This window comes from Myxine glutinosa, chromosome 2 (genome assembly GCF_964187855.1).
Source record: "Myxine glutinosa chromosome 2, kmMyxGlut1.1, whole genome shotgun sequence".
In the NCBI taxonomy this organism is placed as follows: domain Eukaryota; kingdom Metazoa; phylum Chordata; class Myxini; order Myxiniformes; family Myxinidae; genus Myxine; species Myxine glutinosa.
Window position 1 is genome coordinate 121,288,477 of NC_136262.1, and position 18,276 is coordinate 121,306,752.

At 46.9% G+C, this 18,276-nt stretch overlaps 2 protein-coding genes across 8 annotated transcripts in view; one reads left to right on the forward strand and one right to left on the reverse strand.

The window, feature by feature from the left end:
- Nucleotides 1-16,389, reverse strand: part of MED26 (mediator complex subunit 26) — a 31,969-nt gene extending 15,580 nt beyond the window's left edge. Inside the window, exon 1 of one of the 3 annotated variants that reach the window (XM_068099747.2) lies at nucleotides 16,229-16,389. In XM_068099747.2, the coding sequence (XP_067955848.1) occupies nucleotides 16,229-16,291 (63 nt within the window). In that variant the 5' untranslated portion in view covers nucleotides 16,292-16,389. Of the gene's footprint in view, nucleotides 1-16,100 lie in introns of all 3 variants that reach the window. The other 2 variants (XM_068099748.2, XM_068099750.2) reach the window with 2 other exon arrangements.
- Nucleotides 16,390-16,466: 77 nt separating this feature from the next.
- CDC37 (cell division cycle 37, HSP90 cochaperone) overlaps nucleotides 16,467-18,276 on the forward strand; it is a 74,804-nt gene continuing 72,994 nt past the window's right edge. For 2 of the 5 annotated variants that reach the window (XM_068099753.2, XM_078771605.1), the window contains exon 1: nucleotides 16,715-16,948. The gene's annotated coding sequence lies outside the window, so the exon portion shown is untranslated. Of the gene's footprint in view, nucleotides 16,563-16,714; nucleotides 16,949-18,276 lie in introns of those variants that run through there. The other 3 variants (XM_078771606.1, XM_068099754.2, XM_068099755.2) reach the window with 3 other exon arrangements.

The window sequence follows — 18,276 nt, forward strand, 5'->3', positions numbered from 1 at the left end:
CTCCCCCCTTACCCCTCCCACCCTCACTCTCACTCCTCCCCTCCTAAACTCCCCCCTCACTTCCCAAACTCACCCCTCCCACTCCCCGCTCCTAAATACTCCCCTCCTCCCCTTCAAATCTCACCACCCTCCTTTTTTCTCCAATTCTCCCCTCTCACCCTTCCTCCTCAAAGCGTCCTCCCCGCTTCCTCTCCCTTCCAACTCTTACCTCTATCTCCTCCAACCTTCATCCTCGCTCTGCCTCCCCCCCCCCCCCACCCCTCAAACAACACCTCACTGTGCCTCACACAATCAACATCAAACCTTTTGTCCCCTGCATTCTTCCCTTTCTCCGAGCTCTTCTGAAATCTCTGACACACTATCAACAGCTCTTCCTACCATCTCCTCCTCTTACCTTACCACTCCCCACACCTGCCCTGTATCCGATGCTCCCCCGCCCTCCTCCTTAACGGTATGGACCTCAAACATCCGGGGCCTTCGCTCAAACCTGATTGACCTCTCCATACAGCGTGCTTCTGACAAACCAGATGTAATCTGCTTAACAGAAACTTTCCTCCTTCATGATGTCTCAGATTCTTTAATATCTCTTCCTGGTTACTCCCTCCTCCGGTATGACAGACCTGAGCCTTGTCCTGGAGGTGGGGTTGCTATCTTTATCAAAAACTCTTCCTCACTCGACCTGCACTGCCCTCTCTCTCCACGTCACCCCCAGGAGTACCTCTAGCTACGGCTTCCCCTTCGCTTCCACCTTTTGCTCATATGTGTTCTGTACCGTCCACCAAACAGTGATGACTCCATCTACATCTCGCTGTCTGATAATATGGACCAACTTCTATCTACTCATCCCAACTCTCTCTTCCTCATATGTGATGATTTCAACTGTCGTCATGCCAGCTGGCTGGGTGAGGGTACCTCTCTCACCAGCCATGGCATCTCAGCCAAGGACTTCTGCGACTCACTGGGACCGACACAATCTGTCAATTTCCCGACCAGGATCTGTCAGTCAGTCAACGGGGCATCTTCTCTTCTCGACTTTGTTATGACAAAATTCCCTGCAAATGTCTGCTGCTCTTCTTCTGTTCCAATCGGTTCATCTGATCATTTCCTTGTTAAAGTGGACATCTCTGAGGCCATTCCCAGAGAGCCTCCTCAGCATCGGCGAGTCTGGCATTTCACTCAGGCTGACTGGCACGGTCTTCAAGCAGCCATCAATCATCTGGACTGGTCTCCCATCTCTACTGCGTCTGACATCAACTCTTCCTGGGAATTCTTCCAAAGTAAACTGCTCTCTCACGCACAGATTTGTCGCATGTTGTCTTCAGTTGTCATACCCTTCCTCCTGTCCATGGTACACTGAAGCTTGTGGTGAGGAGTTGCCCTGAAACAACTTGCCTTTGCCTCCTGCAAGGCAAATCCAATGGAAAGCAATCTCATTTCCTTTCACAAAGCCAAATCTCATTTCACAAATGTGTCTACCCTCAGGAGGGCCAAGAAACAATATCTCTCTACTCCCAAGAGTAAACTCTCAGACCCGGCTCCCTCTTCCAAATCCTGGAGGCGTCCAGATGGTCAAATCTGTTCCTGGTGTTTGTTCCCCCTCCAACCCCTCCCTTACCTCAAACGGCTACACAGCTGACTCCGCACGTGAAAAAGCTGAATGCCTCAACTCTGTATTTGCCTCAAAATCTTGTGTTCCAAACCAGTCTCTTTCTGCACCCACCGTACCCAGTCAAACCCAGCTGCTCCTGGACTCTGTGTCCTTCTCTCCTGACAAGGTGGAGAAGTTTGTCGAACCTCGACTCTGATTCTGCAACTGGACCAAATGGCATCAGCCCACGGGTCCTAAAATCCTGCTCTTCCGCTCTATCTCACCCTCTCTCTGTTCTTTTCACCCTCTCTTTTACTCAAGGTCATCTGCCAGCATCTTGGAAATCAGCAAACATTACCGCTTTACACAAAAAATGTGCAAAAACAGATCCTTGCAACTACAGACCAATCAGCCTGCTCCCAATTATCAGCAAAGTCATGGAATCAATCATTGCTTCGGATATCATATTCTTCCTCTTCTCCAATAGCTTGATCTTTGATCATCAATTTGGATTCAGACCAGGTCACTACTCTGGACAATGGACATGCTTCTTCTGCTGTCTCAACATTGGATGGAGGTCCTCAATGCCAAACAGGAAATTAGAGCCGGCTCCCTTGACATATCACGTGCTTTCGATACGGTCTGGCACCCCGCTCTGCTCACCAAACTCTACTCCTATGGTATCCATAGAAATCTCCAAGCACGGCTTGCGGAATTCCTCTCTGGTCGTAGTCAACGTGTGGCCCTGAATGGATTTCCCTCATCTCCCCTTCCTGCTCAGGCTGGAGTTCCCCAAGGCAGTGTTCTGGGCCCTGTGCTTTTTCTGGTCTTCCTCAATGATCTCTCCGACTATGGAAAATCCTATCTCTTTGCTGATGACTGCACTCTCTGCTGCTCCATACGTCATCCCTCAGATCGGCAGTCTCCAGCCTCCTCACTCTCTGCACACCTGGACAAAATCACAGACTGGTCAAACAAGTAGAACAAGTCTTTCAATCCTGACAAATCTCAAATTCTCACTATGTCTCTTCGAAAAGACCGTCTGGACAACCCTCCCATCTACTTTCTCAACAATCCTCTCCAAGAAGTTCTGTCACTCAATCTCTTGGGTCTCATAATCTGCCATGATCTTTCCTGGAAAAAACACATTTCCAAGCTGGCCTCCAAAGCCAGTCACCTACTGGGCATTCTCCGTCGTGCAGAACCCTTCCTTGGCACACATGAGCTCCTCACGACATACAAGGCTTTCATCCGCAGCTCAATGGAATATTGTTCTCCCCTCTGGGCTGGTGCTCCTTCCTCACACCTGGCTCAGCTTGACGCTGTTGAAACCAAAGCTTTGAGAATAATTGGAATCTCCCACAATGAAGCTAACTCCGAGGGCTTTTCACTCACTCACCACAGGCAGGTTGGTGGCCTTTCTATCTTCTACCGACTCCTCTCCGGCCTTGCTCCCCCAGCTCTCTCTGTGCTCTGTCCCCCAAATACTCCTACAGGTCGCAAAAGATCTGCATGCAACCCTCTTCTGGTGAAACTGACAAAATCAAGACTCTCTGCTCACCTTCACTCCTTCATTCCTCTTTTCTCCTGCCTCTGGAACAAACTCCCTCACTCTCTTCAATCGCACTCCTCCCTACAGGTCTTTGAAACAGCTGTTCACCACCATCTCTTATCGTCCCCCATCCAAAACCTTGATGTTCCCCCCTGTTAATTTACCCCAGATCCACTTTTTTGAAATGCCAACTTCTTTCCCAGAAGTCCTAGCTGTGTCCAAGTGTTTTTTTCACCTCCCACCCCCCAACCCCCTTTCCATGCCTCCTCCCCCCCAAGCCCTCTCCCTCCCACAGATCTCCTGATGTCCCTGCTCTCAAATGTTGTACTTGTGTGCTTCCCTTTCTCTCCCAATCTTGTCTCCCGCTCCCTTTATTTCGTCTTATGTGTCTGTTTTTTTTGTGATTAATGTTAGCTCTTACACGAGCCTCGACCTTGTATTCAAAAAAAAAAAAAAAAAAGATAATAATAATAATAATTGTAGATTTTGACTCCAAGAGCAAACCACCATGGGAGCATGGGAGGAAGGTCTTTTAGTTCATATGGATCAGCTTATTTTGTGTCCACTGTCTCATCCATGAACATAATTGAATAAAAACACATTTTACCTTTATCATGAAAGTAAACAACCAAACACTCGTTTGCTGATGCACAGGTACTTTCATTGTGGAGCACTCCATTGGTAGAGTGCGCCGTGCGGTGCACATACGCAGCCCAATTAAGTTTGGAATGTCATGTTGCATTTACGAAAATCACACTATATGTATACATATATGATGCAATAGCTCTCTAAATGTACATTGTACACGTTAACATTGTTACATTGTTATCTTCAGAAGGAATTGTGCAGCCGTGTAAAGGGATCCAAGGGATGTTTGAACACCAAGACACTCGTAATCTGTTCTCATGCGACGCAACCGGCATAATACAATGGTCTCGACCTGTCGTGCTCTCTGGAGATGTCCAACTCTCAAAAGAATAATTGTCAGCAAACTGTGCTCTGTTTTCATCCCAAAAGGGTTTCAGAGGCAGAGCCGACACTTTTAATTACACCACCTGTCATACAAACACAAAGCAGCTCCTAATGAGGCCCACAGGACATGCAAACTATGAGTACAACCAGCTAAATGCACCCAGGGATGACATCAAACTCCGACACTGATGGCCCGGTTTGACATCAAACTCCGACATTGATGGCCCGGTTTGACATCAAACTCCGACATTGATTGTTCGGTTTGATATCACACTCCGACACTGATTGTTCAGTTTGATATCAAACTCCGACACCGATTGTTCAGTTTGATATCAAACTCCGACACCGATTGTTCAGTTTGATATCAAACTCCGACCCTGACTGTTCGGTTTGACATCAAACTCCGACACTGATTGTTCGGTTTGATATCAAACTCAAAACTTTGATATCATTTATTTTGATATCATATCATTTTGATATCAAACTCAAAACTCAAAACTTTTGATAATCCTCTCCAAGAAGTTCTGTCACTCAAGCTTTGTCACTGTCACTTTGTCACTTATCCTCCCCCATCCAAAACCTTGATCTTTTCTACCCCCCGCTAATTTCGGTCCCCTTGTGTTTTATACCTCTCCCCCCCCCCCCCCCCTCCCCTCCCCCTCCCACGCCTCCTGCCCCCAAGCCCTCTCCCTCCCACACTTCTCCCTGCTCTCAAATGTTGTGGTTGGTGGTTGTGTGCTTCCCCTTCTCTCCCCATCTTGTCTTCCGCTCCCTCTTTTTGTATATTTTGTTTGTCTGGTTGATTTGTTTGTGAAATAAATGTTAGCTCTTTCACGAGCCTCGATTCAGTATACACAAAAAAAAAAAAAAAAAAATCCGACTGATTGTTCGGTTTGATATCAAACTCCGACACTGATGGACCGGTTTGACATCAAAATCCGACACCGACTGTTCGGTTTGACATCAAACTCCGACACTGATGGCCCAGTTTGACCTCAAACTCCAACCCTGACTGTTCGATTTGATATCAAACTCCGACACCGATGGTCCAATTTGATATCAAACTCCGATACTGGTGGTCCAATTTCATATCAAACTCCGACACTGGTGGTTCAATTCGATATCAAACTCCAACATTGGTGGTCCGGTTTGACATCAAATTCCACCAAGAACGGCTCAGTTTAAACATGCCTACAAATAATGCTGTTTGCAAAAACCCCAAAACCATATCAAATTCAAATTTTCTTTCAAACATCAATGGAAGAACCCCTCCATGTAAGGACTGGGGATTCCATTCATCCCCTGACCAAGGCAATTTTGCACATCCTGCACATACCGTGAGGGTATGTACGTACTTGAATAATCACGTTCACCTGGTCAAGATTTTGAGAAGGTAACTATCTTGGTGAGTCCTTCCATTGGCGGACTGCGTTATACTATGTCCCCGATAAGAATCAGTCATGGCCAAAGATGGCTAATTATTGGGCAGTGAAACGGTGTACATTTGGTTTACATCTGACTTATCAGCAGACTGATCCGCAAACATCAAACAAGGATGTTAAAAACAGGCCTCTATCTGGACGAACCAGGGTGACCTCGAAGAGTGGAGATGCAGTTCCGTTCAGCGTTGTCAGAGGTATCCCTTTTGCCTAAAGCACAGTGTCGTGACATAAATGGAATCTCACCAATAGGTTGTCCACAAGAACTGTCCGGACTTGGCTTCATGCTGCAGGTTACAAAGCCAGGAGACCGACAAGGTGCCCTCTTCTCACCCCACAACACGAGGAAAACAGTTTGGCATGGTGCCGGGCACATCAACACTGGAATTTCGAATCTTGCAAGATCTTACGAGAGCAAATTTCTCCTGCAAGTGACTGACGGTGGAACTTTGGCTTCATGGCAAACCTAACCTGGCCACCCATACACTGAGAACAGCAAAGAGTCCTTCCCGTTTGGGAGCAGATCCATTATTATATGGGGCTACTGATCAAGATTATAAACGTGACCTCATCACTGTACAGTGTACACACTAAGACAGGTGGAAAGTACCGTGGGGATATTTTGGATTAAGGTGTTGTTCCACATTTTGATAACAACCAATTCTCACAAGACCCGTATTGATGGATAAAAATGCCAGATCTCACCATTCTTGTGAAGTGATCGACTTCTTGTGAAACGACCGCATCATCAGGTTGCCCGGGCCAGCACAGCCTCCTCATTTATATACTTCATATACGATAGAGTATGTTTGGGAAATTCCTGGGTGTACATTGAACAAAATTAAGCCGCCCGTACCGACCCTGGCACATGTACAGGATGTTCTGCACTGGGAATGGTAACAACTCCCTTTGGATTCCCTCAGGCACCATCTTCATGGGATGATACGGAGGGTCACAACAATCATTCGTTCTTATCGTTATCGTTCTTACATGTTATTGACCTTGTGAAATATTCACTACATCGTTCTTTTGAGATATTCACATCCTCATTACAGACATCGTCTCCAACCCCATATGACACGGTGTGACCATCAGACCCATTGTAGAGTTATTGTGGTTTTGGTGCATGACCGTGATCGTTAGACATCCTCATTTTGTAATTAAAATAAATAAACAAAATCTCCGAATCAATGTCATGTCCTTCGTGAACAGTGCGTACCTTACCGACCGATACACGGTTATCAGGTTATGGTTCTGATAAACGGCTCAGTTATTGCTGATCCGTGTTCAACCTGTTCCCATGTGGTGTGGAAACCAAACTTGAACACGAACACTTCACTTTAACACCACAATGAAACCACAAAAACTCGGTTTCACTTTCCATCAAAAAGAGAAACGTTATTCCCAATTGGACTAAACGTAGGACTGGACAAGGTGCATATGGAAGCAATTTCAGGGCATCGCAATGTAAAGGACATCTTCTCGGGCTGTGTGTATAGGTATTGGCCTACCTACATACATACATAGGTTACTCATACAGGTAAACATTAAAAAAAAAAACCCTAAAACCACCATGTGGAGCACCTTGCACTGGAACGGCATCACATTGCAAAGGGCACCTCCCAGGTATACACCTACATACATTGGCTACTCATACACAGTCCTGCTCAGGTATAGGCCACATACATTCACATTGGCTACTCCGACAGGTAGACCTGCTCAGGTATTGGCTTGTATACATACACTACTTGCACAGGTCATCATAAATAAAACGCAAAACCATCACAGAAAGCACCTGCACTACAACGGCATCGCAACGCAACTCTCATCAGAACAGGGAGTGTCACGCCCTCAATAGTGAGCGTTTCATTAACACGAAAAGGTGAGAATGGAACCTCATCATCATGTCGTTAAACTCTAACTCGGAGAGTTCACTTCATCACGTCACGACGTGAGAATTAGTGATAATAGAACTTCGTCAATACACTCTAACTCGAGGAAAGTTCACTCCGTCACATCACAACATGAAAATTTGTGATCATGGAACCTCGTCATCACGTCATACACTAACTCGAGGAAAGTTCACTCCGTCGCATCACAACATGAAAATTTGTGATCATGGAACCTCGTCATCGCGTCATACACTAACTCGAGGAAAGTTCACTCCGTCGCATCACAACATGAAAATTTGTGATCATGGAACCTCGTCATCACGTCATACACTAACTCGAGGAAAGTTCACTACGTCGCTTCACAACGTGCAGATGAGCGATAATGGAACCTCATTATCACGTCATTACACTAACTCGAGGAAAGTTCACTACGTCGCTTCACAACGTGCAGATCAGTGATAATGGAACCTCGTCATCACATAATAACACTAACTCGAGGAAAGTTCACTACGTCGCTTCACAACATGAAAATTAGTGATAATGGAACCTCGTCATCACGTCATACACTGTAACTCGAGGAAAGTTCACTACGTCGCTTCACAACGTGCAGATCAGTGATAATGGAACCTCGTCATCACATAATAACACTAACTCGAGGAAAGTTCACTCCGTCGCTTCACAACATGAAAATTAGTGACAATGGAACCTCGTCATCACGTCGTTGCACTAACTCGAGGAAAGTTCACTCTGCCGCTTCACAACATGCAGATTAGTGATAATGGAACCTCGTCATCATGTCATCACGTTGATACACCAACTCAAGGAAAGTTCACTCTGCCGCTTCACAACATGCAGATTAGTGATCATGGAACCTCGTCATCACGTCATACACTAACTCGAGGAAAGTTCACTCCCTCACTGCAGAACATGAAAATTAGTGATAATGGAACCTCGTCATCACGTCATACACTAACTCGAGGAAAATTCACTCCGTCGCTTCACAACGTGCAGATCAGTGATAATGGAACCTCGTCATCACGTAATTACACTAACTCGAGGAAAGTGCACTATGTCGCTTCACAACATGAAAATTAGTGATAATGGAACCTCGTCATCACGTCATACACTAACTCGAGGAAAGTTCACTCTGTCGCTTCACAACATGAAAATCAGTGATAATGGAACCTCGTCATCATGTCATCTATCTATAATTCCAGTAATCTCTGTGTGTATGTATGTATGTATGTATGTATGTATGTATGTATGTATGTCTGTCTGTGACCGCTGTTTCTCGACAACCACGGGTCCGATATACTTTAAACTTGCCAGGTATATTGCTGGGGACCCGAGGATGTGCCTTTTCAAGGTTTCATATTAATCGGACAAGTAGTTACCGAGCTATGTCCAAAAAACGATTCAACCAATCAGAGAGCAGCGAGCTATCACGTGTGCCGAACGTGCCGAACAGACTCTGCCTCGGACGGCACATTTGAGAGCGTATTCATTTATTTCACGTTGGCAAACTATGTTGGCGTTCAACTATGTTTTAAAACTAATTAAAACTAATTTGCGATTCTTTCGCTTTCCTGCGCGTTTGTGCATGCTATGGCGATTTCTTTACCAAACTCCGCAAGCCGTTCGCTTTGGACCAAACCATTTCATGTAAATAGAGGGGGGGGATTGTCACCGTACTCGCAAGCCGTTCGCTTTGGACCAAACCATTTCATGTAAATAGAGGGGGGGGGGATATAATTTTAGATATAGATATAGTACGGGCATGCCCTACTTACACTAACTCTAGGAAAGTTGATTGTCCAGCTGTTTGCACCAACAACTTGGTTTGCACCAAGGTGATCTCGTGAGATCTTGCGGGGGAAGTCATGGTTTTTTGAAGCTGGCCCGACCTTCACGCACTCACACACGCTCGAAGTTAAGTAATTGTTCACAATTGTATTTTTGTCGAAACTGTATTTATCTTATGTGTGTGTACCCATAGTGCGTCCCTTGGAAGATTATCGGTGTTAATCTTTTATACCTGTATAGAGTGGTCGAGTATTTCGTGCCGCGAGATATTGCAGCCTTGCTGTTGTTCTTCAAGCTTCCTACCTGGAGGCTTTGTTTTCTCTCAGCGGTCGATTGTGATCCTGCTACTCTCATTCTCTCAGTTTTTTCCCAGTCTTTTCACCCCATCCTTCCTTATTTAACATCTTACCTTAAAAAAAAACAAAAAAAAACATTTCCTTCTTTGTTCTTTTCGTTCGTTCGTTCTTCAACCACGTGTTTCACCCCCATTTCACACCATTCCCCAGATCTGTTTTGCCCTGTTCTTTTTGCTAACATCTTTTGCCCTGTTCACGTGACTCGTGGTTGTCCCTCAGCTCCCGCTCCCTGTTGGTATTTTTGTGAATATTAGATTGTTCTTCACGGTTCTGTTTAATATGTTTAAACTTTCCCCTGCAGTGTTATATTCAGTGGTATATTACAACACGCTGTTTTTCTTCCTATTTAAAAGGCTTTTTTCAATTTCCTCTCCAACTCAATCTACTTCAAAAAAAAATTTGAATCTCCTATAATTCTAAATCACTACATGCTCAAAATTCACATTCATTCCACCCCTCCTCCATCGTTCTTAAACGGATCGCTAACTTGAAAATCACAATAAACCAAATTTGTTATAAATGTTCGTCTTTCATTAATCATCCACTTTCTAAACTCCCCCCTTGCCCCTCCCCTCCAAATCTCCCAGCTTGCCCCTCCCCTCCAAATCTCCCCCCTTGCCCCTCCCCTCCAAATCTCCCCCCTTGCCCCTCCCCTCCAAATCTCCACCCTTGCCCCTCCCCTCCAAATCTCCCCGCTTGCCCCTCCCCTCCAAATCTCCCCCATTGCCCCTCCCCTCCAAATCTACCCCCTTGCCCCACCCCTCCAAATCTACCCCCTTGCCCCTCCCCTCCAAATCTCCCCCCTTGCCCCTCCCCTCCAAATCTCCCCCATTGCCCCTCCCCTCCAAATCTCCCCCCTTGCCCCTCCCCTCCGAAACTCCCCCCTTGCCCCTCCCCTCCTAAACTCCCACCTAACCCCTCCCCTTCAAAACTCCCCCCCGACCATCCCTCTCCAATTCTCCCCCCTCCTTCTCAAAGTTGCCTCCTCCCCACTTCGACTCCCTTCTATCTCATACCTCCACCTCCCCCAACCTTCTTCTTTCCTCTGCCAACCCTCAAAGAACCCCTCACTGTGTCTCATCCCATCACCATCAAACCTTTCGTCCTCATCCTTCCCTTTCTTCTAACTCTTCTGTAATCTCTGACACACTATTAACTGCTCTTCCTACCTCCCCCACCCATCCTTCATCTGCCCCTACCCCACCCCTCCCCTCCCCTCTCCTGCACCCGATGCTCCCCCTCTCTCCTCATTAACGATATGGACCTCAAACATCCGGGGCCTTCGCTCAAACCTGATTGATCTCTCCATTCAGGTTGCTTCTGACAATCCAGACTTGATCTGCTGAACAGAAACTTTCCTCCTTCAAGATGTCTCCGATTCCTTAATATCTCTTCCTGGTTACTCCCTCCTCCGGTATGATAGACCTGAGCCTCGTCCTGGTGGTGGGGTTGCTATCTTTATCAAAAACTCTTCCTCACTCTCCTTGCACTGCCCTCTCTCCACCCCACCCCCAGGAGTACCTCTGGCTACGGCTTCCTCTCCGCTCCCACCTTTTGTTCATACGTGTTCTGTACCATCCTCCAAACAGTGATGACTCCATTTACATGTCGCTGTCTGACAACATGGACCAACTGAAAATCAACTCATACCAACTCTCTCTTCCTCATATGTGGCGACTTCAACTGTCATCATGCCAGCTGGCTGGGTGTGGGTTCCTCTCTCACCAGCCATGGCACCTCAGCAAAGGACTTCTGTGACTCATTGGGCCCGACACAATCTGTCAAGTTCCCGACCGGGATCTCGGTCAATGGAGTATCTTCTCTTCTAGACTTGGTTATGACAAACTTCCCTGCAAATGTCTGCTGCTCTTCTTCTGCTCCAATCGGTTCTTCTGATCATGTGCTTGTTAAAGTGGACATCTCTCTGGCCATTCTCAGAGAGCGTCCTCAGCATCGACGAGTCTGGCATTTCACTCAGGCCGACTGGCACGGGCTGCAAGCAGCCATCAATCATCTGGACTGGTCTCCCATCTCTCCTGCCTCTGACATCAATTCTTCCTGGGAATTCTTACAAAGCAAACTGCCCTCTCTCATGCACAGATTTATCCCATCTAGTCTTCAGTTGTCTTACCCTTCCTCCCGTCCATGGTACACTGAATCTTGTGGTGAGGCAGTTGCCCTGAAACAACTTGCCTTTGCCTCTTGGAAGGCAAATCCAACTGAAGGCAATCTCAGTTCCTTCCACCAAGCTCGGAGCAAGTGTGTGTCTACCCTCAGGAGTGCCAGAAAGCACTATCTCTCCACACTCAAGAATGAACAATCAAACCCGTCTCCTTCCTCTAAATCCCGGTGGCGTCTGGTCAAATCCGTTTCTGGTGTCTGTTCCCCCTCAATCCCCTCCGTCACCTCAAATGGCTACACAGTTGACACCGCACGTGACAAAGCCGAATGCCTCAACTCTGTATTTGCCTCAAAATCTTGTGTCCCAAACCCATCTCTCTCTGTTCCCACCTTACCCAATCGAACCCAACTGCTCCTGGACTCTGTGTCCTTCTCTCTTGACAAGGTGGAGAAGTTTTTGTCAAACCTCGACTCCGATTCTGCAACTGGACCAGACGGCATCAGCCCACGGGTCCTAAAATCCTGCTCTGCCGCTCAATCTCACCCTCTCTAGACTGTTCTTTTCACCCTCTCTTTTGCTCAAGGTCATCTGCCAGCATCTTGGAAATCAGCAAACATTACCGCTTTACACAAAAAATGTGCAAAAACAGATCCTTGCAACTACAGACCAATCAGCCTGCTCCCAATTATCAGCAAAGTCATGGAATCCATCATTGCTTCGGATATCAAATCCTTCCTCTTCTCCAATAGCTTGATCTGAGATCATCAATTTGGATTCAGACCAGGTAATTCTACTCTGGACATGTTGCTTCTGCTGTCTCAACAATGGATGGAGATACTCAATGCCAAACAGGAAATCAGAGCCGTCTCCCTCGACATATCACGTGCCTTCGACATGGTCTGGCACCCAGCTATGCTTAACAAACTCTCCTCCTATGGTATCCATGGAAATCTCCACGCTTGGCTTGCGGACTTCCTCTCTGGTCATAGTCAACGTGTGGCCCTGAATGGATTTCTCTCATCGCTCCTTCCTGTTCTGGCTGGAGTTCCCCAAGGTAGTGTTCTGGGCCCTGTGCTTTTTCTGGTCTTCATCAATGATCTCTCTGACTCTCTGGAAAATCCTCTCTATCTCTTTGCTGATGACTCCACTCTCTGCTGCTCCATTCCTCATCCCTCAGATCGGCAGCCTGCAGCCTCCTCACTCTCTGCAGACCTGGACAAAATCACAGACTGGTCAAACAAGTGGAACATGTCTTTCAATCCTGACAAATCTCACACTCTTACTATGTCTCTCCGAAAAGACCGACTAGAAAACCCTCCCATTTACTTTCTCAACAATAGTCTCCAAGAAGTTATGTCACTCAAGCTTTTAGGTCTCACTATCTGCCATGATCTTTTCTTGGGAAAACCACATTTCCAATCTGGCCTCCAAAGCCAGTCGCCGACTGGGCATCCTCCGTCGTGCGAAGTCCTTCCTTGGCACACCTGAGCTCCTCACCACATACAAGGCTTTCATCCGCAGCTCAATGGCAGCATGTCGCGAAAGTTGCTGCCTCACACCTAGCTCGGCTTCATGCTGTGTAAGCCAAAGCTTTCAGAATCATTGGAATCTCCTGCGATGAAGCCAACTCCGAGGGCCTTTCACTCACTCACCGCAGGCAGGTTGGTGGTCTTTCTGTCTTCTACCGACTCCTCTCCAGCCCTGCTCCCCCAGCTCTCTCTGTGCTCTGTTCCCCAAATATTCCTACAGGTCGCACAAGATCTGCCAGCAACCCTCTTATTGTTAAACTGCCAAAATCTAGGCTCTCTGCTCACCTTCACTCTTTCATTCACCTTTTCTCCCACCTCTGGAACAAACTCCCGCACTCCCTTCAATCCAACACCTCCCTCCAGTTCTTTAAAACAGTTGTTCAATGTTCACCACCATCTATTATCTTCCCCCATCCAAGACCTTGATCTTTTCTACCCCCGCTAATTCACCCCATACACTTTTTTTGAAATTCCAAGTTCTTTCCTGGAAGTCCCTGCAGTGTTGGTGTTTTATATCTCTCCCACCTCCCCCCAGGCCCTCTTCCTCTTCCTCCTCCGTTTCTCTCGATGTAACTGCTCTCTAATGTTGTTTTGTGTCCAACCCCCTCTCCCCATCCTGTCTACCGCTCCCCTTATTGTGTTTTATGTGTCGGTTTGACTTTTGTGTGATTAATGTTAGCTCTTTCACGAGCATCGATCTTGTATACAAAAACAAACAAAAAAAAAAGTTCACTCCGTCGCCTGACAACGTGAAAATTTGTGATAATGGAACCTCGTCATCACGTCATTACACTAACTGGAGGAAAGTTCACTCCGTCGCTTCACAACATGAAAATTAGTGATAATGGAACCTCGTCATCACGTCGTTACACTAACTCGAGGAAAGTTTGCTCTGTCGCTTCAAGCAGCCATAACATGAAAATTAGTGATAATGGCACCTCGTCATCATGTCGTTACACTGTCTGTAACTCGAGGAAAGTTCACTCGACCGCTTCACAACATGCAGATTAGTGATAATGGAACCTCATCATGTCATCACATCATCACACTAACTCGAGGAAAATTCATTCCATCGCTTCACAACATGAAAATTAGTGATAATGGAACCTCGTCATCATGTCGTTACACTAACTCGAGGAAAGTTCGCTTTGTCACTTCACAACTTGAAAATTAGTGATATTAATGGAACCTCGTCATCACGTCGTTGCACTAATTCGAGGAAAGTTCGCTCTGCCGCTTCACAACTTGCAGATTAGTGAGAATGGAACCTCATCACGTCGTTGCACTAACTCGAGGAAAGTTCACTCTGCCGCTTCACAACATGCAGATTAGTGATAATGGAACCTCGTCATCATGTCATCACGTCATCACGTCATCACACTAACTCGAGGAAAATTCATTCCATCGCTTCACAACATGAAAATTAGTGATAATGGAACCTCATCACGTCGTTGCACTAACTCGAGGAAAGTTCGCTTTGTCGCTTCACAACATGAAAATTAGTGATAATGGCACCTCGTCATCATGTCGTTACACTGTCTAACTCGAGGAAAGTTCACTCTGCTGCTTCACAACATGCAGATTAGTGATAATGGAACCTCATCACGCCATCACGTCATCACACTAACTCGAGGAAAATTCATTCCATCGCTTCACAACATGAAAATTAGTGATAATGGAACCTCATCACGTCGTTGCACTAACTCGAGGAAAGTTCGCTTTGTCGCTTCACAACTTGCAGATTAGTGATAATGGAACCTCGTCACGTCGTTGCACTAACTCGAGGAAAGTTCACTCTGTCGCTTCACAACTTGCAGATTAGTGATAATGGAACCTCATCACGTCGTTGCACCAACTCGAGGAAAGTTCGCTTTGTCGCTTCACAACTTGCAGATTAGTGATAATGGAACCTAGTCACGTCGTTGCACTAACTCGAGGAAAGTTCACTCTGTCGCTTCACAACTTGCAGATTAGTGATAATGGAACCTCATCACGTCGTTGCACCAACTCGAGGAAAGTTCGCTCTGTCGCTTCACAACTTGCAGATTAGTGATAATGGAACCTCATCACGTCGTTGCACCAACTCGAGGAAAGTTCGCTTTGTCGCTTCACAACTTGCAGATTAGTGATAATGGAACCTCGTCACGTCGTTGCACTAACTCGAGGAAAGTTCACTCTGTCGCTTCACAACTTGCAGATTAGTGATAATGGAACCTCATCACGTCGTTGCACCAACTCGAGGAAAGTTCGCTTTGTCGCTTCACAACTTGCAGATTAGTGATAATGGAACCTAGTCACGTCGTTGCACTAACTCGAGGAAAGTTCACTCTGTCGCTTCACAACTTGCAGATTAGTGATAATGGAACCTCGTCACGTCGTTGCACTAACTCGAGGAAAGTTCACTCTGTCGCTTCACAACTTGCAGATTAGTGATAATGGAACCTCATCACGTCGTTGCACCAACTCGAGGAAAGTTCGCTTTGTCGCTTCACAACTTGCAGATTAGTGATAATGGAACCTAGTCACGTCGTTGCACTAACTCGAGGAAAGTTCAATCTGTCGCTTCACAACTTGCAGATTAGTGATAATGGAACCTCGTCATCACGTCGATACACTAACTCGAGGAATGTGTACTACGTCGCTTGACAACGTGAAAATTAGTGATAATGGAACCTCGTCACACGTCATCACGTAATTACACTGTAACTCGAGGAAAGTCCATTCCGTAGCTTCACAACTTGCAGATTAGTGATAATGAAACCCCGTCGTGACGTCGTTACATTCTATAGTTCACTTCGTCATATCACAACGTGAAAATGACACATTAGGCCCCATGAGAGCCCGTACTCAGCTAGTGAGAGGAGCGGCGGATGGCGCCACGAAGCCCCCAGAGATGAGACGTCGCGAACGTGAAGCGGTCGGTGATCCCCCGGAACGAGTTCCGCAAACGTGCGCAATCTGCGCCCCAAACCGACCTTGGCATCTTTATCGATGGCAGCGAGCAGGGAGTCTTTCAATTGCTGCGGAGTTCGCGACATGGAGCCGCCAAGCTCCAGCCTCAGCCTCAGCGGCCGAGCCGCGACATGGCGTCGGGCACTTCCGCCGCTGGGAGCACGCGAGCGGGGACACTTCCGCTATGATCCCGCGAGGATGGAACTTCCGGTGAACGGCTTCTTCTTCATCATTACCATTATTATTATTATTGTCATCTTCAGGCACTTCCGCCGCTGGGAGCACGCGAGCGCGGACGCTTCCGCTATGATCCCGCAAAGCGGAAACTTCTGGTGACGGCTTCTTCTCCCTCTTTAAGTACTTTTCATCATCGTATTCATTATTTTTCTTCGTCGTTGTCGTCGTGAAATGCTAACGGTGTCCATACCTGATTTCAACAGCCTGGATTTAAATCAGCAGCCTTGGGCCCTCGTCACGTTTGTCCTCTTTTTTTTTATTTCTCAAATACTAATCCCGGACGTGACGTAACACCTCAGGTGATAAATATAAATGATGCGAGTTGCGTTTGATAATTATACGAGGAAGGGGCCCTGTTTGAGGGTCCTTTGACATGTGAATACGGTCAACCCGCTCCACCATCCCGAGCGATTTTGATTCCGCTCGACATTGGACTCATCGAGGACCAGATCAACAAAGGAAAAGGTTTCACAGAATCCGCAACCACCAAAGCGCTCTTTCCTGAGGTGGGTGGACCAGGATGAACCCCCAAGAGCAGCACCAACTCTGAGCGCTCCACGGTGTCCGCACCAATGGTCTCCTAAGCAATTTTGGGCGGCAAACACACCCGGCTTTTGACTGCTCGCCCACGTTACTCTGACTGACTGTGTGTGTGTGTGTGTGTGTGTGTGTGTGTGTGTGTGTGTGTGTGTGTGTGTGTGTGTGTGTGTGTGTGTGTGTGTGTGTGTGTGTGTGTGTGTGTGTGTGTGTGTGTGTGTGTGTGTGTTTTATATGTACACAAGGGCGAGGCTCGTTTAAGAGCTAACATATTGATCACAAAAAAGACAAACTGACACATGAAACATATGATAAAGGGAGCGGGGGAACAAAATGGAGACTTGCAGGGACATCGGGAGATCTATGGGAGGGAGGGGGCTTGGGGGGAGGAGGCATGGGGAGGGAGGGGTGGGGTGTGGGAGAGTTAAAAAAAAAAACACATGGACACTGCTAGGACTTCCAGGAAAGAAGTAGGTATTTCAAAAAAGTGGATCTGGGGTGAATTAACGGGGGTAGAAAAGATCAAGGTTTTGGATGGGGGAAGATAAGAGATGGTGGTGAACAGCTGTTTCAAAGACCTGGACAGAGGAGTGCGATTGAAGAGAGTGAGGGAGTTTGCTCCAGAGGTGGGAGAAAAGAGGAATGAAGGAGTGAAGGTGAGCAGAGAGTCTTGATTTTGGCAGTTTAACCATAAGAGGGTTGCTGACAGATCTTGTGCGATCTGTCGGAATATTTGGAGGACAGAGCACAGAGAGAGCTGGGGTAGCAAGGCCAGAGAGGAGTTGGTGGAAGACAGAAAGACCACATACCTGCCTGCGGTGAGTGAGTGAAATGCCCTCGGTGTTAGCTTCATCGTGGGACATTCCAATAATTCTGAAAGCTTTGGTTTCAACAGCGTGAAGCCGAGCTAGTTGTGAGGCAGGAGCACCGGCCCAGAGGGGAGAACAGTATTCCATTGAGCTGCGGATGAAAGCCTTGTATGTGGTGAGGAGCCCAGGTGTGCCAAGAAAGCACTTCGCACGACAGAGGATGCCAAGTCAGCGACTGGCTTTGGAGGCCAGCTTGGAAATGTGGTTTTCCCAGGAAAGATCATGGCAGATTGTGACACCCAAAAGCTTGAGTAACAGAACTTCTTGAAGAGGATTGTTGAGAAAGTAGATTGGAGGGTTGTCCAGTCGGTCTTTTCGGAGAGACATAGTGAGAGTGTGAGATTTGTCAGGATTGAAAGACATGGTCCACTTGTTTGACCAGTCTGTGATTTTGTCCAGGTCTGCAGAGAGTGATAAGGCTGCAGACT